The sequence below is a fragment of the Carassius gibelio genome, chromosome B19 (assembly GCF_023724105.1).
Source record: "Carassius gibelio isolate Cgi1373 ecotype wild population from Czech Republic chromosome B19, carGib1.2-hapl.c, whole genome shotgun sequence".
Classification (NCBI taxonomy): domain Eukaryota; kingdom Metazoa; phylum Chordata; class Actinopteri; order Cypriniformes; family Cyprinidae; genus Carassius; species Carassius gibelio.
Window position 1 is genome coordinate 31,118,556 of NC_068414.1, and position 18,081 is coordinate 31,136,636.

At 36.6% G+C, this 18,081-nt stretch overlaps 1 protein-coding gene across 1 annotated transcript; it reads right to left on the bottom strand.

The window, feature by feature from the left end:
• Positions 1 to 192: 192 nt before the first annotated feature.
• Positions 193 to 17,560, bottom strand: LOC127979411 (F-box/LRR-repeat protein 20). The gene is made up of 15 exons (XM_052584850.1): positions 17,293 to 17,560; positions 13,097 to 13,158; positions 12,820 to 12,874; positions 12,498 to 12,572; positions 11,970 to 12,064; positions 9,787 to 9,855; positions 9,619 to 9,714; positions 9,410 to 9,536; positions 7,428 to 7,502; positions 7,198 to 7,328; positions 7,057 to 7,117; positions 6,906 to 6,950; positions 5,904 to 5,960; positions 5,415 to 5,627; positions 193 to 4,475 (listed from the first exon to the last, which is right to left on the bottom strand). The coding sequence occupies exons 1-15, from the start codon at positions 17,332 to 17,334 to the stop codon at positions 4,368 to 4,370; spliced, it is 1,311 nt and encodes a 436-aa protein (XP_052440810.1). The 5' UTR covers positions 17,335 to 17,560; the 3' UTR covers positions 193 to 4,367.
• Between the last annotated feature and the right edge of the window lie 521 nt (positions 17,561 to 18,081).

Below are 18,081 nucleotides of genomic sequence, written 5' to 3' on the forward strand. Positions count from 1 at the left end.
ACTGGAAAAATATGCTTCTCGTTAATGTCAGTAAAGGAGTGTCAGTAAGGGGCTCATAATTAAACAAAAAACCTGAGTACATTTTTCTTAAGTCTTAACTAATTTGACGTCAGTTATTTGATTGCTAAACAGTAGTCCATAAATGCAACTGACAAAATACAGCATTCAAAAGTTTTTTTTTTTTTATATATATAAAGATGTTAGTAATAAGTCTCTTCTGCTCAACGAAATAATGTAAAATCAATAATATTGCAAAACGTATTCTTGTACGGTTTATTTGTTTTCACGTTTATGTCTGTTATGAGGGCTTGTATTTTTCAGTATAACATCACATTTTAGTTTCCCTCATCAAACACACGTCATTTTACTCATGATCTCGGTTTATCATACCAACATAAAAATAGACTCCGATACACATCAGTTTTTTACTTGCTGCTTTGATCCAGGTCAAACCAGTGCATTGTTTGTGTCATAAAAATCCCCAAGGTGTGGTTCATCCGCTTGCATGAGTCAGCACTTTATCATTGAGGTGTAAAGAGAGTTGGGCTTTTACTTCAGGAAGAGCGTTTACTGCCCTCTTTTGGAGAAGCAAAGCACTGGAGGTAAATCATACACTGCTTTAGATTGTTTGTAAGGTGGATTCATTTCCCCCTATAATTATTATTCTTAACAGAATAATATACTACTTGGTATGTATGCTCATAAATATGAAGATCACTTTAAAAACTATTTCATTGTCTCTGAACCTCCATGTCAACCTTGTGAAAAAGTGACAAGCATCCGGCCAAACAATAACAGAAGTTCACACAGCTCTTAATAATATATAGTTATATATTTATTCATACTGCCATATCCATTTATATTGGTTAATTTTATATATATATATATATATATATATATATATATATATATATCTTTTTTTTATATATATATATATATATAATACAGTCTTTGTGAAGGTTTCAATCCCCAAGGACCAACATCAATCAGAGTTCATGTCCACGTCGCCCTGATCACATATTTTATCCTCTCAAACTGTGACCCCCAGATTTGTACATTTGTCTAGGTGTCTTAAAATCAGACTTCAACACACTCATTGAAAATAAGTGCACCGGTAACTATGTTGATTGAGAGTGTGTGTGTGGTGTGTGTGTGTGTGTGTGTGTATGAGAATGTAAAATAGATGGAAAAGAAAAGGACAGAACTTATTGGGCATCAAAGATGAGGATAAATCCAATAAAACAGCCAAATGCAGGAACAAGGGCCAGGCCTTTTTTTAAACATAACGTGAAACAAACTGCATTGATGATTAAGATTTAGGGTATTGTTGACTATAAAGAAATTATGTTAATGTTTTGAGGCCTTGCCGGTATGGTGAACTCTGTAACACTATACAGTTTAAAATGACAATACTTGTATTATGGGGGGTACACAGGTCATATTTTGACTTTGTGCAACTGTTTGGGATTCACTTTCTCACTTAACTGCAATATTAATAAAAGACAAATGTGAGGAAGGGACACTGGAGCTGGTGAGGAAATCTAAAAGTGACTAAGCATTGCTGTTGGCTCTTATCTTATTGGCAGGAAGAAGAATAGAACATCTCGGCACGGTCCTAAACTTTGTTGAGATTGTGATAAGATCATGTTTTTAGTAACGAACTGAACGGTTTCATTAGTTTACAAACTTCCCAAGTGGCATTCCACAAAGCAAAGTGTGACAGCTAGTCATGTGTAAACGGCATGTACAGGATGTCAGCGATGTGCGAACGTGATAGTACACAGTCATCATTCACCCCTCTAACCGTTTTTCATCTCTTAATCTCCAAAGATGATCCCTTGAAGAACACTGGTAACTGAACAGCTGACGGTAGCCACCAAGTTCAAAATGAGTTCATTGGCTACCAGCCGCTTGGTTACCAACATTCTTCAAAGTCTCTTCTTTTTTGTTCAACAAGAAAGAAAGAAACTCAGATTTGAAACAAACTGAGGGCGAGTAAAAGATGACAATTTCCATTTTTGGGTGGACTATCACTTTCACCTTAACTTTTCAAAGCCACATTTCACCCTAAACTCTTTGTAAGGCCATTTTCATCAAGAATACCCAATTAATCCAAGTGTATAATTATAATTGAGTTTCCTTAACTGTATGGACAAACAATTCACAATGCAGAAATCATATTTCTCTTAAAATAAGCTTCATTTCTTTATGGACAACATAAAACCCCTACTTTTTGAAGAATGAAATATGACCTTGAAATGATATTGACAAATTCCATGGCTATTAGACCGGAACCGTTGGAATGGAGGAAGTGGCCTTATTTCTCCAAAATGACTCAGGTGTTGTTAATGTAAATACTTCCTGAAATTGAATGCATGCCTGGAGAAAGCAGAGAATTGGTTTTTGTGCACTTGGGCTGCAATTTGTCTCTGTGAAGTTTGTTTTATGTGAATCAGAATTCACCTTTGTTTAGCTCTAAAATCATTTTGTTGATCTCTGATTGTCTTAAACCTGTCACTTCAGTCACTTTAAAAGTGGCAGTAAAATCACAGAAGTGTGTCACAAAACACACTAAAAATGATCACATCAAGGTCAAAAAAACAGATCTCTGATTGCAAGTTAGGATGTGCCTTATGTGCAGCGGACAAAGTCGAGAGCAGAAACCACAAGGACAGAATGAATAGAAGGTGTAGAATAAACCTGACGGAACATTAGCAAAGAAAAAGACAAAGCACCTGATGACATCTACACGTCTCATACCATCACAACCTACTGAAAACCTACGTCAAAATACGGCTTTTATTGCATTTATAACTCCGATCTGCTGAAATACTTTCTACGAAAGTGTGTGACAGAAACCAGATGTGTTCAGTGTTAATCCTAGCCGCTGGGCTCTCGGTCTGAAGTGTACTAGTGGGAGTACTTTTTGAAGAAACTGAAAGTGGCTTAATGTAATTGCAGTTTTCATCAAGTATTATAATTATCTGAAAAATTTAAAGCTATTAGGCCACCACATCTCCTCCCATGAAGCCCTACTGAAATATTTGACGTAATTTGCAACTCATTTCAATGAGGAAATCTGTTTACAGAAACTGATGGGAAAAAACAGATGCGAACACCTCCGGCATCATTCATGAAACACAAGACCAAATTCATTTCTGTGTAACAACATTCCTTCAGACATTTCCGTTTGCTTAAACCTGTCAGACTTCTATATCTCACTGGCATATTTAAAATGGTCTTTACAGCTTTAATATCCGGCCTTCACAGTTTGTTTTCATCTACTAATGTCTTTTATTTACATTTATAGATATTTTGATATTTAAAAACTATGAAAATCATTCATTAAATCATTATTACATTTTGTATTCAATTACATTTAATGCATTTCAATTAAATCATGAACGTGAAAAACAAAACAAAAAAAAAAGTGTGTTTCAAGGGCATTTCTTTTCTTAAAGACCACAAGGCCAAAAGTGCTCATAGGTGAACTAATGGATTTATGAGAGAAATTCATTCTGCTTGTTTCGTGAATGAAGCCCACTGCCGTTCTCTCCATGATCATGAATGACAGATTTTCACTCACACACACACACACAAGATGCTGTAATCTCATGCGTGACACACACTCATCAGCTCAATACAGTTCCCGTTTTCCCTCTCACCTCATTTACTTTAACCTCACATCTGCCCCTGCTTCTCCACCCGGCCGGCTGAAACTCAGACCCCTTCCGAAAGAGATTTTCATGTAAAGACTTATTTGAAGAAAAGACTCGGAAGACAATCATGCTTTGAGAATATTCAGTCTCTGCTCTAAGTTTAACAAAGCCACTGAGAGCAACACAGACGATCTGTGTGTGTGTGTGTGTGTGTGTGTGTGTATGTGAGAGATGTGTCTGAATGTGTGTTCAAAGCTGGGCTCCTCAGGGGCTCACAGGTTAAAGACCACCGTTACTGTGTGTTACAGATGAGGCATGAATCCATGAGCTGGTTACTGTATGATCGTCTCCTGTCTACCATAATCTTGAATCAAACTGAGGTGGTCCATCCCAAAACAAGGAACATCAGCGACTGCGTAACCACAATGAAGTTTTGTAGTGGCCGTATATTTCTCATAAAAGCCCCACTGTTCTCTTCTCCTAATAGTTTGTGATGAGCAAAGTAGCACATTCCCCAAATCATCCACTTTAATTACCATACAAGTCTTGTATAAAGCCACTGAATGGACTGTAGTGTTGATTAAAGCTCATGAGTGGGTGTGGGGTTTGTCTCTCCGTCACTCCCATCCGATCTGACCCAGGGACCCACCAGCATGTGCTCTAGGTAGATCGGGGGCTGAGAGGTCAAGATGCACAGTCCGTTTTACATCATAGAAGGATACAGCAGCGACAGAATCTCTGGCGGCTCCCGCCCACCGATGGAGGCGGAGTCACGGGTGCAAAGTAGGCGTGGACTTTAATGTTGGGCAAGTGAGTCTACAGAGGATGCAAGAAAAAAGGAAAATGATTGAAATATTGTGGATGTACACCTGGCAGGAAGCTCACTAGCATGAGATAACTTCCCACCCTATAAGACTGCGTATTTATGAAAAATAGTGAAGCCTAAAATGTTAAAACTCAATGTTACCATAAATAAACGTCAACAGATACAGCAATTCTGCATGGTGGCAAAAACAACCAAAGTTTAATCTGATACATGTCAGATAGATCATATCTAGCTACTTTGAGGTCAATAACTGTTGTGTTAGCGCCCTCTAGTGTCACAATCTGAGCTGATTTTCTTACAAGGAGTTTGAGCTGAAATCAAATCAACTATGAATATTAAAGGGAAAAACTGGCTAAATACAGAAAATATGCCAAGATGACTAAAACAGGGAAAAAAAAGATAATTAGAAATATGTTTATAAGCAATAAAAACAGGAAATGCACATAAATTACATTAAAAAATGTGAATAAAAGCCAACTCAAAATATTACTACTATAATAGTCAATGGATAGTAAACTTTTTCTTCTGTTCTGTTATTTTCTTGGTCAATTTTGAACAATTTTATATTGTATGATTTTTATATTATATTTGTTTTAGGTTATAAAAACGTGCAATAGTCCAAAAACAATCCTACAATTTAACTACAACAGTTAAAATAACAAAACAAATCACTAATCTCTCCCTCCAGTTACATTTATATTTGAACCATTTTTTTTATTTATTATGAACTGAACCAAAATCACAGTGAATTGATCCCAATTTACATGATTTAGTCTAATGAAATATTGCGTGAAATATCTACACTTGTAATATTTTCTTTACCCATTTAAACCCAATTCTTGGGACCATACTGAGCAGTGCAAATGAGTCCTCCATCTAGAACCTACAAGGTTTTACATTTAGGACCAATAATAGACTGCAGGGCTCACCCTCAAGCGCTTGATGCCGGCACGGGTGATCTGTTGACAGTCGTACAGCTCGATGCGGTCCAGGCTGTGACAGGTCTTCAGATGCTCTAAAGACGCGTCTGTAATGAGCGGGCAGTTGTCGAGCTCGATCACCTCCAGTCGGTCGTGAGCGCAGGGTCCGCTGCCCAGCTGCCTGATGCCATCATCAGTGATGAGCTCACAGTGAGACAAACTCTGCAACACATAAACAAGAAATACGTGGTCTTTTTCTCCTTTGATTTTTTTTTTTTTATAATTGATCACACTAAATCAAATTGACAGCTCTAAATAAAGTCATGATCAAACAGAAATAGTGACCGATTTTTTCTTCTGGATTGTGATCATATGAAATGACAAAAACATATGCATAAATTAACTGTTCATAGTAAGATCTATAACAGGCATTTAAAATGCTGACTTTAAAATATGCAGTGCCATTTTTTTGGTACACTTTTGTGTTTTAATCCTTACCAGAACCTGCAGTCGAGGGCAGTGTAGAGATAGCTGGATGAGCGTTCCATCTGTAATCTATAGAGAAAATAGAAAGCCATGAGTTTTTTGTGTGATAATTACATTGTTGCATGTTTGCATTGATTTCTGTGCAAAAGAACATACAAAATCATTTGAATGATAATATTAAAAATAATGATATACAATATACAGTATATATCAAAATATATAGTCATTTATAAAATACAAAACTGGAAATAATATTAAGTTATTTTATCTTAAAATAAGATTACTAATGAAAGCATATTTTATAATCTAAGTGGTACTCAAAATATTTTCTGCAATTCTAAAAAAAGAACTGCAAGATGTAAACTCATGCTTGAGGCATGAATTGCAAGAATTCAGTTAGTGTATGTTCCCAAATTCTGATTTATAACTTGCAATTCTATTTTTATATATACAGTATCTCTCAATTCTTGAGTTTTCATCTTTTATCCCCCAGAATTGTGAGACAAAAAGTCGCAATTTTTATGTTTTATTCCATGGTAGAAACAAGATTCCACATCTAGTAGTATTAGACAATAACACAATGATCATAAAAACTAAAGATTTTATTTAAAAAACGCATTCAGGCTTACGATTTAAAACCTTTTCAAACATTTATAAGGTTTTCACTTTTATGATTTGGAAAATATTACTCAAAGAATGTTTTATGAATACGATTTTTATTTTATATTTCCTGCTCTTTAACTGATCACAAATATTTATTAAAAAAAATATCAAATTCCTTTTTATATAAAGAAAATAATCCATACTTTTCAAGTTCCTTCTCTTAAAGAGTCACCGTTCAAATTTCACCCATTTTAAAAGTGACTAATCACTTCAATGGGCAACAAAAAATATTTCAGAGGGTTTTATCAAATGCAGTGTTCCACGTTAAGAATTAAAAACATTTAATACTGCATGTAACAATATTTGAACATCATTATTCATTACTCTCAATGCCAAACCACAGTGACTTACCTGTACACACTCTTCTAAATCCATCTTTTCTAATTCATGACAATTCTGGAAACAAATGAAAGCGTGAGAGAACAGAAGAGCAAACCACACGCTGGATTTGTGTTGTTAGAAGCTCTGGAGGGAGGTCTGAGCTGTGGGAAAGTTTACTCACCCGCGCTAGTGAGGTGAAGCCTACATCTGTAAGCTGAGAGCAGCGAGCCATCTCTAATATTCTACACAGACACAGAGATCAATGATGCATCGGTTAAAAGAGGAGAAGAACGGGCTTGCAGCTGATGTGTGGGTTACACACCTGAGGCGAGGGCAGTTTTGGCCCAAGGCATTGAGAATAGCGTCTGTGATGTTTGCGCAGCCGGACACACATAAAGACTGCAGCCGATGGCACCCGCGACAGATGGTTATGAGACCTTCATCTGTGATCTGCTGCTCGATTCACACACAGACAGAGCTGCATGAGGAACTCACCCGCAGGATATATTCACACCCGCCCGACCCCTGTACCACTGAATGTGTGCGACTTACTGAACACGTCTGCAAATTGAGTGTGACCAGCTCTGGACAGTGTGCTCCAATATGCTGAAGTGCTTCATCATCCAACTATGAAGAGAGAAAACATAAGAAACAGAGAGAGAGAAAGACAGATAATGAATGTATTTAAAGGGACAGTTCACACTAAAATAAAACTTGTCATTATTTACTCACCCTCGTGTCGTTTCATGCCTATTTATTTTTTTTAAGCATTCATTTATTTTCTTGTCCCTGTCTGGTTGCCATTGTATGAAAAATCCCAGAAAACAGTTAACCCTGATATTAATCACATTTTTTAGGTTATCTGACAATTTAGGCCCATTCAATTTGTGCTTCAATTTCTATATTTTCATTTTATTTATTTTAGTTTATGTTTCAGAAAATTTCTTATGGGCTTTTATTTATATTTCTTATATTTTAGCATCTACTTATTTCAATTAACTGAAAAAAAAATCTTATTTCATTATTTTTTTAACATTTATGTTTTTGTTTTTGCATCAATAATTTGTATATTTATTTTATTTCTGCTTAATTTAACCTTTTAATTTGTTTTAATCAATGCATGCATTTGAGTCAGCACTAGATAATTTTATTACCATTCTGAATTACATTTTCATATTATGTTTTCTATTTCTATTTTAGTTTAAGTAATTTGGTTATGTGCTTTCTAGTTCTTATTAGTTTTTATATATGGCTTAAATTTTTATTTCAGTTTTAGCAATTACTAAATGTAGTAAGTCAATAAATTTCAGCTTAATTCAGTCAGCAGCCAAAAGCAACATTTCTAATTTTCGTTTTGTCTTCTAAATTTTTTATTTTCTTTTTTTAAGACTTTCATCAAAATATTTAAAGCAGGGGTGAAATGCTATTTCATGCATACTGAGTTTTTTACACTGTTAAAGAGTTGGATTCCCATGCTAAACATGGACAAAGTTTCAAAAATTAAGTTGTACGTTTGAAGGAGTATTTTTGTTCCAAAAATACTCCTTCCGGTTTGTCACAAGTTTCGGAAAGTTTTTTTCGAGTATGGCTCTGTGTGACGTTAGATGGAGCGGAATTTCCATATATGGGTCCTGAGGGCACTTCTGCCGGAAGAGCGCACGCTCCCGTATAGCAGAGCAGAGACATTCACTGATCAGAGCGAGAGCGTCGCGAAATGTCACAAAAGAAGTGTGTTTCTGGATGCCAGCGCAAGACAACCCTGAACAGATTACCAAAAAAAAAAAAAAACAGCATTAAGGGACCAGTGGATAGAGTTTATTTTTACAGAGCATCAACGGAGTTGTGCAAGTGTTTGTGTTTGTTCCCTGCATTTCGAAGATGCTTGTTTTACAAACAAGGCCCAGTTTGCTCTCGTTCAGTTTCAGCCTCGGAATCTGATTCTGGATCATAAATAAACGGCTGTATCTGACTGTAAGCCATGGTTTGTTTTGGTTGGTTTTTCCCTCACGGTAATGTCACAGCTTCCACATGCTCTCAACACAAAAGCCTACTGGCGCTCGTGATTCTTTAGCTCCGCCCACACGTCACGCCTCCAGTCGGTCGTGTTTTTCCGGGAAAAATCGGTACAGACTATCTTTCTCTTATGAATATAATAAAACTAAAGACTTTTTGGAGTTATGAAGGATGCAGTACTACTCTATAGGTACTCAAGATTAACAGGATATTGAGTGAAAACGAGCATTTCACCCCCCCTTTAAATGTTTCCTTTTTTACAGGATTATTTAAATGACCAAAAATAATGGTTTTAGCTTTTATTAACAGTTATATCATTGAGGAGAAGAGCTAGTAATTAATTTTATTTCTCTTTTTTCCAGATCTTTAATTTTTAGTTAACAGTACTGTGGGGGTGGACAGTGCTAGTGACACACATCTCACATTTAAAGATTTATTAAAAAGCTAGCTATAACTGTGTCTAAATAACACAGAAAGGGACAGTGAAGAAAGCTTGAACATGTAGTGAAGCACAGAGTTACCTGTGTGCAGCCCTTGAGGAACAGCCCTTTGAGTCCTGGACAGCATCTCACAAGCGCTTGTATGCCATCTTTGGTCACCTGATCACACCACGAGATGTTCAGCTGCTCTAGCAATGGACAGCCCTCGCTAAAATGACACACACAGAGTCATTTAGCCCTAGAGAAGCATTCTGCATAACCAGCAAGTGTGTGCATCCATGAACGCTGACCTCAGAGCTTTGAGGGACAGGTTTGTGATCGAGGTGCAGGAGGCAAGATCCAGGTGCTTCAGTTTGGGACAAAATTTACTCAAGCTGTTACAGGTACTGCAAAAAGAAAGAAAGAAGTTTTAACAGAGATCAACAACCATTTCCACACACATCGCATCTTTCTCTCACCTGTCAGTGATCTTGGTGCAGCCGTTGAGGCTGAGCAGCTCTATATTTCTGCAGTTCTGGGCAAACGTTCTGTGAGAGACAAAAACTCATTTTATATGAAACATTAAACAATGCTTGAATTTCCTTTCAAGCTGCAACAATGTCTTGAGTATAAATGTAATGTCTTTCAAAATGGAAAGCAGACAACAAAGTGCAAAGTGACAAAATAAACTGAAGTGTTCTTTGCTCTAAAACTATTAACGTAAGGTTTTTACGTTAAAACTTTAAATAGAGAGTAAAATTTACAAATAATGTACTCAGCCCCTTGTCATCCAAGATGTTCATGTCTTTCTTTCTTCAGTCGTAAAGAAATTGTGTTTTTGGAGCAAAACATTTCAGGATTTCTCTCCATATAATGGACTTCTATGGTGTCCCGAGTTTGAACTTCCAAAATGCAGTTTAAATGCAGCTTTAAATGGCTCTAAAAGAACCCAGCCAAAGAAGAAGCGTCTTATCTAGTGAAACAATCTGTTATTTTCCCAAAAAAAAATTACAATTCATATATTTTTTAACCTTAAACGCTGTGTGAACTCAGTTTTTTCTGGTTGAAGACAGGGTAGGTCTAAAAACTCCCATCTCATTTTATCATTTTTTATAAAGGGTGTTTGATCTTTGCATGTTCACTTTGTAAACACTTGGTCGGTACTTCTGCAGCGATGTAGGATGATTTTGAAGTTGGAGGAGAAAATTAGATGGGAGTTTTTAACTGTCATGAACCGGAAAAAAGCTTGAGTTCACACAGAGCTTGACAAGACAACCTTTGAGGTTAAAAAGTTTATACCGTATTTTTCGGACTATAAGTCGCACCTGAGTATAAGTCGCATCTGTTCAAAAATACGTCATGACGAGGAAAAAAACATAAGTCGCATTGGACTATAAGTCGCATTTATTTAGAACCAAGCACCAAGAGAAAACGTTACCATCTACAGCCGCGAGAGTGCGCTCTATGTTTATTAGTGGTAGACTACAGGAGCAGTGAGCAGCATAGAGCGCCCCCTCGCGGCTGTAGAAGGTAATGTCTTCTCTAGGTTTATTTCAAATACATTTTGATAAATAAGTCGAACCTGACTTTAAGTCACAGGACCAGCCAAACTATGAAAAAAAAAGTACGACGCATAGTCCGGAAAATACAGTAAATTGTATATATATTTATTATTTTTTTTTAAATAGCTGATTGTTTCACTAGATAAGACCTTTCTTCTTCGGCTGGGATTGTTTAGAGCCATTTAAAGCTGCATTTAAACTGCATTTTGGAAGTTCAAACTCAGGTGCACCATAGAAATCCATTATATGGAGAGAAATCCTGAAATGTTTTGCTCAAAAAACATAATTTCTTCATGAATGAAGAAAGAACATCTTGGAAGGCAAGGGGGTGAGTACATTATCAGTAAGTTTTTGTTCTGGAAGTGAATGCAAAGGTGCAATTTATGTTGCTAAACCAGAAATCAAAATTCTTTACGCAGAAAGTATTTACTAAATTATATCTTACAACACCTCATCACTGACAGCATTTTTAATGCAACACACAAGCCCAAATATTGAACCGATCAAATTTGCCATATTAAAAGTTTGGGGTGAGTAAGATTTTTTTTTACTTTTCATTCAAAAAAAAATATATAGCAGAAACAATATTGTGATATTGCTAAATATGACTGCTTTTTAAAATAGCTGTCTTATATTTGAATATTGTAATTTATTCCTGTGATGCAAAGCTGAATTTTCAGCATCATTACTCCAGTCTTCAGTCTCGCATGATCAACCAGAAAACATTCAATATGCTGATGAAAAAAAAACATTATTATTATCAGTGCTGAAAATAGTTGAGCTGCTTTGCATTTTTGGGGAAAGTGTGATGCATTTTTCATAATGCTTTTAGATGAACACAAAGAACAAAAACATTATAAATGTCTTCACTTTGGTTCAAAAACATGTACTGACTCCAAACTTCTGAACAGCAGTGTAAATTGCTTTGGATAAACCTTCTGTCAAATGCATACATGTAAATGTATTTAAAAAAAAGTCTTGGAGTCTTGGTTTTTTTGTGCCCCCATCTTCAAAAGGGTCTTCAAGAATGAACAGTTTCTTCTTTTGGTTGTGAAAATGTGCTCTTCACAGATAAGCATTCATCTGTCCCTCTATCCCACCTGAGAGCGCTGTCTCCGACCCCCAGACATCCTCGAAGACTTAACTTCCTTAGGAAGCCTCCACACCGTTTTGAGATGTTCTCCACCACACGGCCCTGTAAATACAGAGATTTATTAGCCACTTTTGTATTAAATACTGCCTGAAATCCCTCGTATTTCAGTATTCAGAACAAAATGTGGACTGTCCAGATTAAAGGCCCCATTATTCTTCAAACGAAATCAAAGAACGAACAGATATGACATAATTTTGAACAAAATCAGGCCAAAACAAACTTAGTTTTTAGTTATTTTCAGCAGTGCGAAACAGCTGACCAAAACAAACTTTCTGGGGGAATTTGTTCGAGTTCGCGAGCGTTGCGACATGTTTACATTAATCTACATCCCGCCTCCATCAGCGCAGGGGTGTGGAAAAGTTTGAAATCATCGCTCAGCCTTTTCGAACTTCTTTTTGCCCCAAAATGAAGAACGAAAATGAACTTTCATTTGCAGTAAATACGGGGGCCTTAAGAGCAACTACTGTCTACTCACCTCAATGTCTCTCTGGAAGTCAAAGAGGTCAATGCGCTGCCAGTTACTGCCATCCAGGGCTAACACGTTCCATGACTGAGAAAAGAGAGGGAAAATGAGAAACAGAAACTCAATCCACTTAGGATACATAGTCGCAAAAAAAAAAAAAAAATTCCCTCCATAGACAGCCATTCAAAAGTAGCTTTATATCCTGACGAAGTATCACTGCAAGCAACATTCAATCCACTAAATATTTCACTATGTTATAGTTTTAGAGGCTCTTAAAAGGGTGAGATGAGCAAATGTCAAAACAGACACTTATCGTGCCACAACACACACTTACTCGGGAGACTTGTGCGCAGCGGCAAAGTGTGACTACATCCAGAAATGAGAAAATTCTGCAGGAAGACATCAGAACTATTAGCAAAAATCATTAACAAAAAGCTGGGATAGAAGAGTCATCAAAGTCTTCGTCATTTCTGTTCGTTCGAAAACAAGTCTACGCTCTAAAAACAGCAAAGACAAGGAGAGATGAAGAAGACAGAGATGATTAAGATCGTTATTAAAATAAGGAAATGAAGCAGGAAGAGAGAGAAGTGCTGAATGGGTTTCACACCAACCGTAACAACAGTTCCTTCGGCAGCTTCTTGTTGATAACAGCCTCGTCATTATTGGAGAACATCTGAGGAGACAGAAAGGCATGCATTTAGAAAACTGTGTGGCTCATGAGTTCAAAGGTCAACAACAGGATTTTACAGCAAAATGCACACTTTCAACAATACAACAACAAGCCAATACTTCTGTGACCACAAGAGTCTTTTATATTCTTATGTGAAAAAACTGAGCCTGTCGTTTTATAACAAGGTTCTTTGAAGCATTATGCATCAAATCGATTTTACTGAAATAACTGTCAAGTTACACAAATGGCAGTTACTGCTTCCTAAAATGTGCAGCAATGGATTAATAATGACTTATTAGCTTTTATTTTTATATTTTCCATTCATAATCAGTTCACCTGATCAGCAATGGATCCTCTGCAGTGAATGGGTGCCGTAGGAAGGAGAGTCCAAAAAGCTGATACAAACAACAATTCACATTCACTTGTGAAACAAAAAGCTGTGTTTGTAAGAAAAAAATTCATAATTTTCATCAGCTGTTCGGACTCTCATTCTGACGGCACCCATTCACTGCGGAGGATCCATTGCTGAGCAAGTGATGTAATGCTAAATTTCTCAAAATCTGTTCTGATGAATAAAAGAATAATTAATTTTTTCTAATTTTGGAGTAACTAATTTAAAGTAGACATAATGTTTCAAGCTAAGGATACTTTTTTTTTCAGTATTCAGAACAAAATGTGGACTGTCCAGATTAAAGGCCCCATTATTCTTCAAACGAAATCAAAGAACGAACAGATATGACATAATTTTGAACAAAATCAGGCCAAAACAAACTTAGTTTTTAGTTATTTTCAGCAGTGCGAAACAGCTGACCAAAACAAACTTTCTGGGGGAATTTGTTCGAGTTCGCGAGCGTTGCGACATGTTTACATTCGGACTCTCATTCTGACGGCACCCATTCACTGCGGAGGATCCATTGCTGAGCAAGTGATGTAATGCTAAATTTCTCAAAATCTGTTCTGATGAATAAAAGAATAATTAATTTTTTCTAATTTTGGAGTAACTAATTTAAAGTAGACATAATGTTTCAAGCTAAGGATACTTTTTTTTGTCACTTTCTGTAAAGCGGCAGTAGTGCAGAATGCATTTTAACACAAACAATTACACAAATCAAATTTTTCTGGAAAATAAAATTATAATTTCAATCCCAAATTCTATTTTTTTTTTGGCCCTAAAGGCTGGACTTTGTGCCAGATACTACATGAAATTTATCTTATCTCGCTCCCAACAAACCACAAATCCTTTTTTCCAACTGGTAACAAGAGATACAGAATGTCCTGCTGAATAATTCAGACCGGACCGGATGTTCCCTTTTTTAAGAAGTGTCTACCTCACATCCAAGAATAGTGGAGCACGCATAACTAGTAAATAGTTTATTATTAAAATACAAAATCACTGATATCTTTTTATAACCCCATCTCGATCTGAACAAGAATCTGATCGCAGCAGTCTGTTGATGCCTCTTCACTAATTAACACAGAAAATGTATCACAGATAATGACAGGGTTGAACAAGATCGTTGGAATCACTTTCAGAATGAGGAACATATAAAACATTGACAGCCAATCAGAATCCACCTGACATTAAAGAGATCAAGCATCATGCAGTGTGTGCTTATAATAAACCGACCGTACATTAGTGTGGACGCTAATACAGTTACTGTCATCTTTATGGTTCGTTTTTGGTGTGAACAGGCCAATATTAAGTCATAAGTTCACTTTCATTGTCATGGAAAAACTGCTTAGACATTCTGTTAAAGCTCTTCTAGTGTTACACAGAAGAAATAAAGCCACTACAGGTTTGAATTGACATGAGGGGGAGTAAATGATGAGTGAACTTTCATTTTTGGGTGAACCGTCCCTTTACAGCATTGACTCAGCTGAGAAAGACAAACAAACAATGTGGGAGATAGCTTACAGCTATTCTTTATTATCCAGGCTGTATGGAGCAACCTTCCATCTGTTTGTTTGTTTGAGGATGAGCCGTGTGATGTCTGAATGCAAACTGTTACAAACCAGGAATGATTGATCACTCGTTTCCAGCTCAGCTGAAACACTGTATGTCGCCAGATGACTTTTCTCATGACCAGATCCCTTTTATATCGAAATGTCTCCTCTAATTGTTTTTACATGGATGAAAACCACACAAAGATGAGTGCAGGTCATACTTTACGATCAAAAAAAAATAATTAAAATGAAAGAATATATATATTTGAGGGTTTTTTTTCTCCATTTTAGTAGTTTTGGTTGAACTGTTTGAATATTTTCTGATTATCATTGCACTCATAAATTATACAGCCGACTCCTACCGACTACAATTTTAATGAATGAAATTTCTGTTATATTAGTTAACTTTTAATGACCAGAAAAAGTGTCTCACTTCCTTTTACATGGTATGCAACAGCTTCTAGAGCTCTGACTGGCTTAGATATCTTTGTCAGCTAAACCTTCTGTTGACCCATAAACAACCGTTTCCTCAGTAAAATTGTTGTATGCTATATTCATATTTTCAGGCAATATTGCTACAATCAAGCAACTGAGCATAATATGAACTGTCAGTCGCTTGTAAATATAACTCATGCTGCCGTCACCAGAACAATGTCCACATAATCACTCAGATCCTAAAAAAAGAAACAGGCCTAAGCCGGTAACAATGCAGTGCTTCTTAAATACTAATTGCATTCATGTCTTTGCAATAGAAATACTGCAAATAGGCCTTGTATCTTAAAAAAATGAACCTAGTAATCATAATTTCCATTTAAATGGCCTAGTTATTATTGTAAAGTCATAATGAACTTTTATGATTATGGGAGGTCCTTCAAAGGTTAACAAGAAAGTTTCAGAAGTTGCATGATTTTGTGGCATTTGTGTCTAGTATAAGTTTTCAGAAATGCACAAACTTTATCACAAATAAATGTGTTTTGATTGTAATTACTGAATGTTTATTTAATAATTCCCATTCTTTTATGCTTGGCACTGTCACTTTTCAACCACACTGAAATTGTTATCAGAAATAAACATTTAAATGTCATACAAAGAGGACAGCTAGTCTATGTAAAATGATTGGTGATTTGTCAGTGATGTCACACCCTGAATGGTTAAAATGGCTTTTCAAGTTGTGTATACTCTGTATAGAGAGTTAAACACCTTTGGTAATGTGGTGGAAACTGGACACCCATGGTAAATTTTGGTTAGGATAGGATTATATTCCAACGTATTACATGCAGGGTAGATCAACACTGGGGCATTACATAACAAAATAATCTTTAGCAACTGCCTACAATGTATTCACTTAGACATTCCATGTCTACATCTGATCTTTAAGAGCAACTACCCACGACATTAAAGCATAGCATCAATGCCATGTGTGTCAATGGCCAATGGCTGTGTGTCAAACCTAGTAAGCCGCCTACCTAGACAGCATCACAGACGACCAAAACTGCAGCACGCACTCTAAGTAGTCAGCACACTAAGTTTTGAGACACACCCGATGTAAACACAGTTATAACTTGTTTAAACACGATTGATCTTGTGTCTTCGAGTGAAGCAACAAACTAAATGTTTGCGTAAAGTCCCAGCTTTCCTATGTAGTAAAGAGCTGTGATGCGCTTGTGTTTTTACCCGTAAAGGCCCGTGTATATATATCCAGCTTTTGTTTTGGCCGGCTGTTTTTTCTTCCCCACTTCAGCCTGTGGGCCTACCACCATTATCCGTCTCCTATAATCTCAGCTAACCAGTTTAATTTAGAAAAGCCTTCGAAGCGTAGCTCGCAACCTACTGTTGCTTCACGTAAACAACAGAGGATATATTAAAGCACCTTTTGTGACTCTATAAGCTAGGAACAATGGTTGTGTTTATACAAGCAGACACAAAGCAGACCTGACAAGAAACAAAATACAGCGACTTAAAAGAGACATAACGCTGGATTTGAGGTTGGCTTTGGTCAACATACATTACTGAGAGTGTTTTACAGACTGTCAAGTGATTAGAAGAGCTGAACTCATATGTATGATTGCGGAAGCTCGGCCTCTTCTACAGCAACAACACGTAGAATCCTCCGTTATTTAAGACGTTTAGGAGTAAAAACGCACGATTGTTTACATCGACATGTCAATCTGTAAATAAGCAGTGGCTACTTGCCTCGAAGCGACTCCGAGAGACGCCGTTCACCTCTTTGCCCATCCTGAACACGGTACAGTCGGTCGACCGGAGAGGAAACGCGCGTCCGGTTATTAAAAGGAGGCAGATGCGTCGGTGCCGCTGGTTTCCGTCGAGCTCATGCCGTGTTTTCGCTTAATTTCCTCGCGATTGGTATACGGCGAAGATGCAGCAGAGCCCCAGTGGTTGAAGTATGAACGAATCAAGCTTATCTCGTGTTGTTGCGGATCACCCCCTCCCCTTTACCTTCACCATAACTAGATGTGACAGTTTTCACATTTGAAAACGACACCTTAGTCAATATTGATAATAAATATTGCAGTTTTATCTATCCATACGCATTTGTCAGACCGGATTCATTTGTAGTAACGTTACTTTAAAGCTAGTGTGTGTGGTAAGTTAGTAATCGCAGTCAAAGTCTAAAGTTATTATTGTCTGTGGATAACTTTCAGCGTCTTAAAGGTTGAATGTGAGTCATTTTTGATCAAATATTACCAGTTTTGTAGATGTCATATTACCAATCTTGGAATTTTATCCATTTATTAAAAAATATATGTGAGCGATGTCTTTTCAGATTAATTCAATGTATTATTTATAGTTTGACACTGAAAGTTTGTTTGTTTGGCGTGATGAGGATATCAAGACATTTCTGTGGGTCAGTGTGTACAAAGTACTTATAAAAAGTGAAATATGTGTCCTATTGTACAATGCAAAGTGTACAGACTGCAAACCATTTTTCTCTCGTTATTGTTATGCTCATTTCCGGTTTTG

Bases quoted from the DNA above. Each gene is read 5' to 3' on its own strand.
- LOC127979411 (XM_052584850.1), bottom strand. From the start codon at position 17,334: ATGGGCAAAGAGGTGAACGGCGTCTCTCGGAGTCGCTTCGAG. The intron at 13,159-17,292 runs GCAAGTAGCCAC...CTGTCTCCTCAG, and splicing joins TCTCTCGGAGTCGCTTCGAG to ATGTTCTCCAATAATGACGA. The intron at 5,961-6,905 runs GTAAGTCACTGT...TTTTCTCTATAG, and splicing joins ATTTAGAAGAGTGTGTACAG to ATTACAGATGGAACGCTCAT.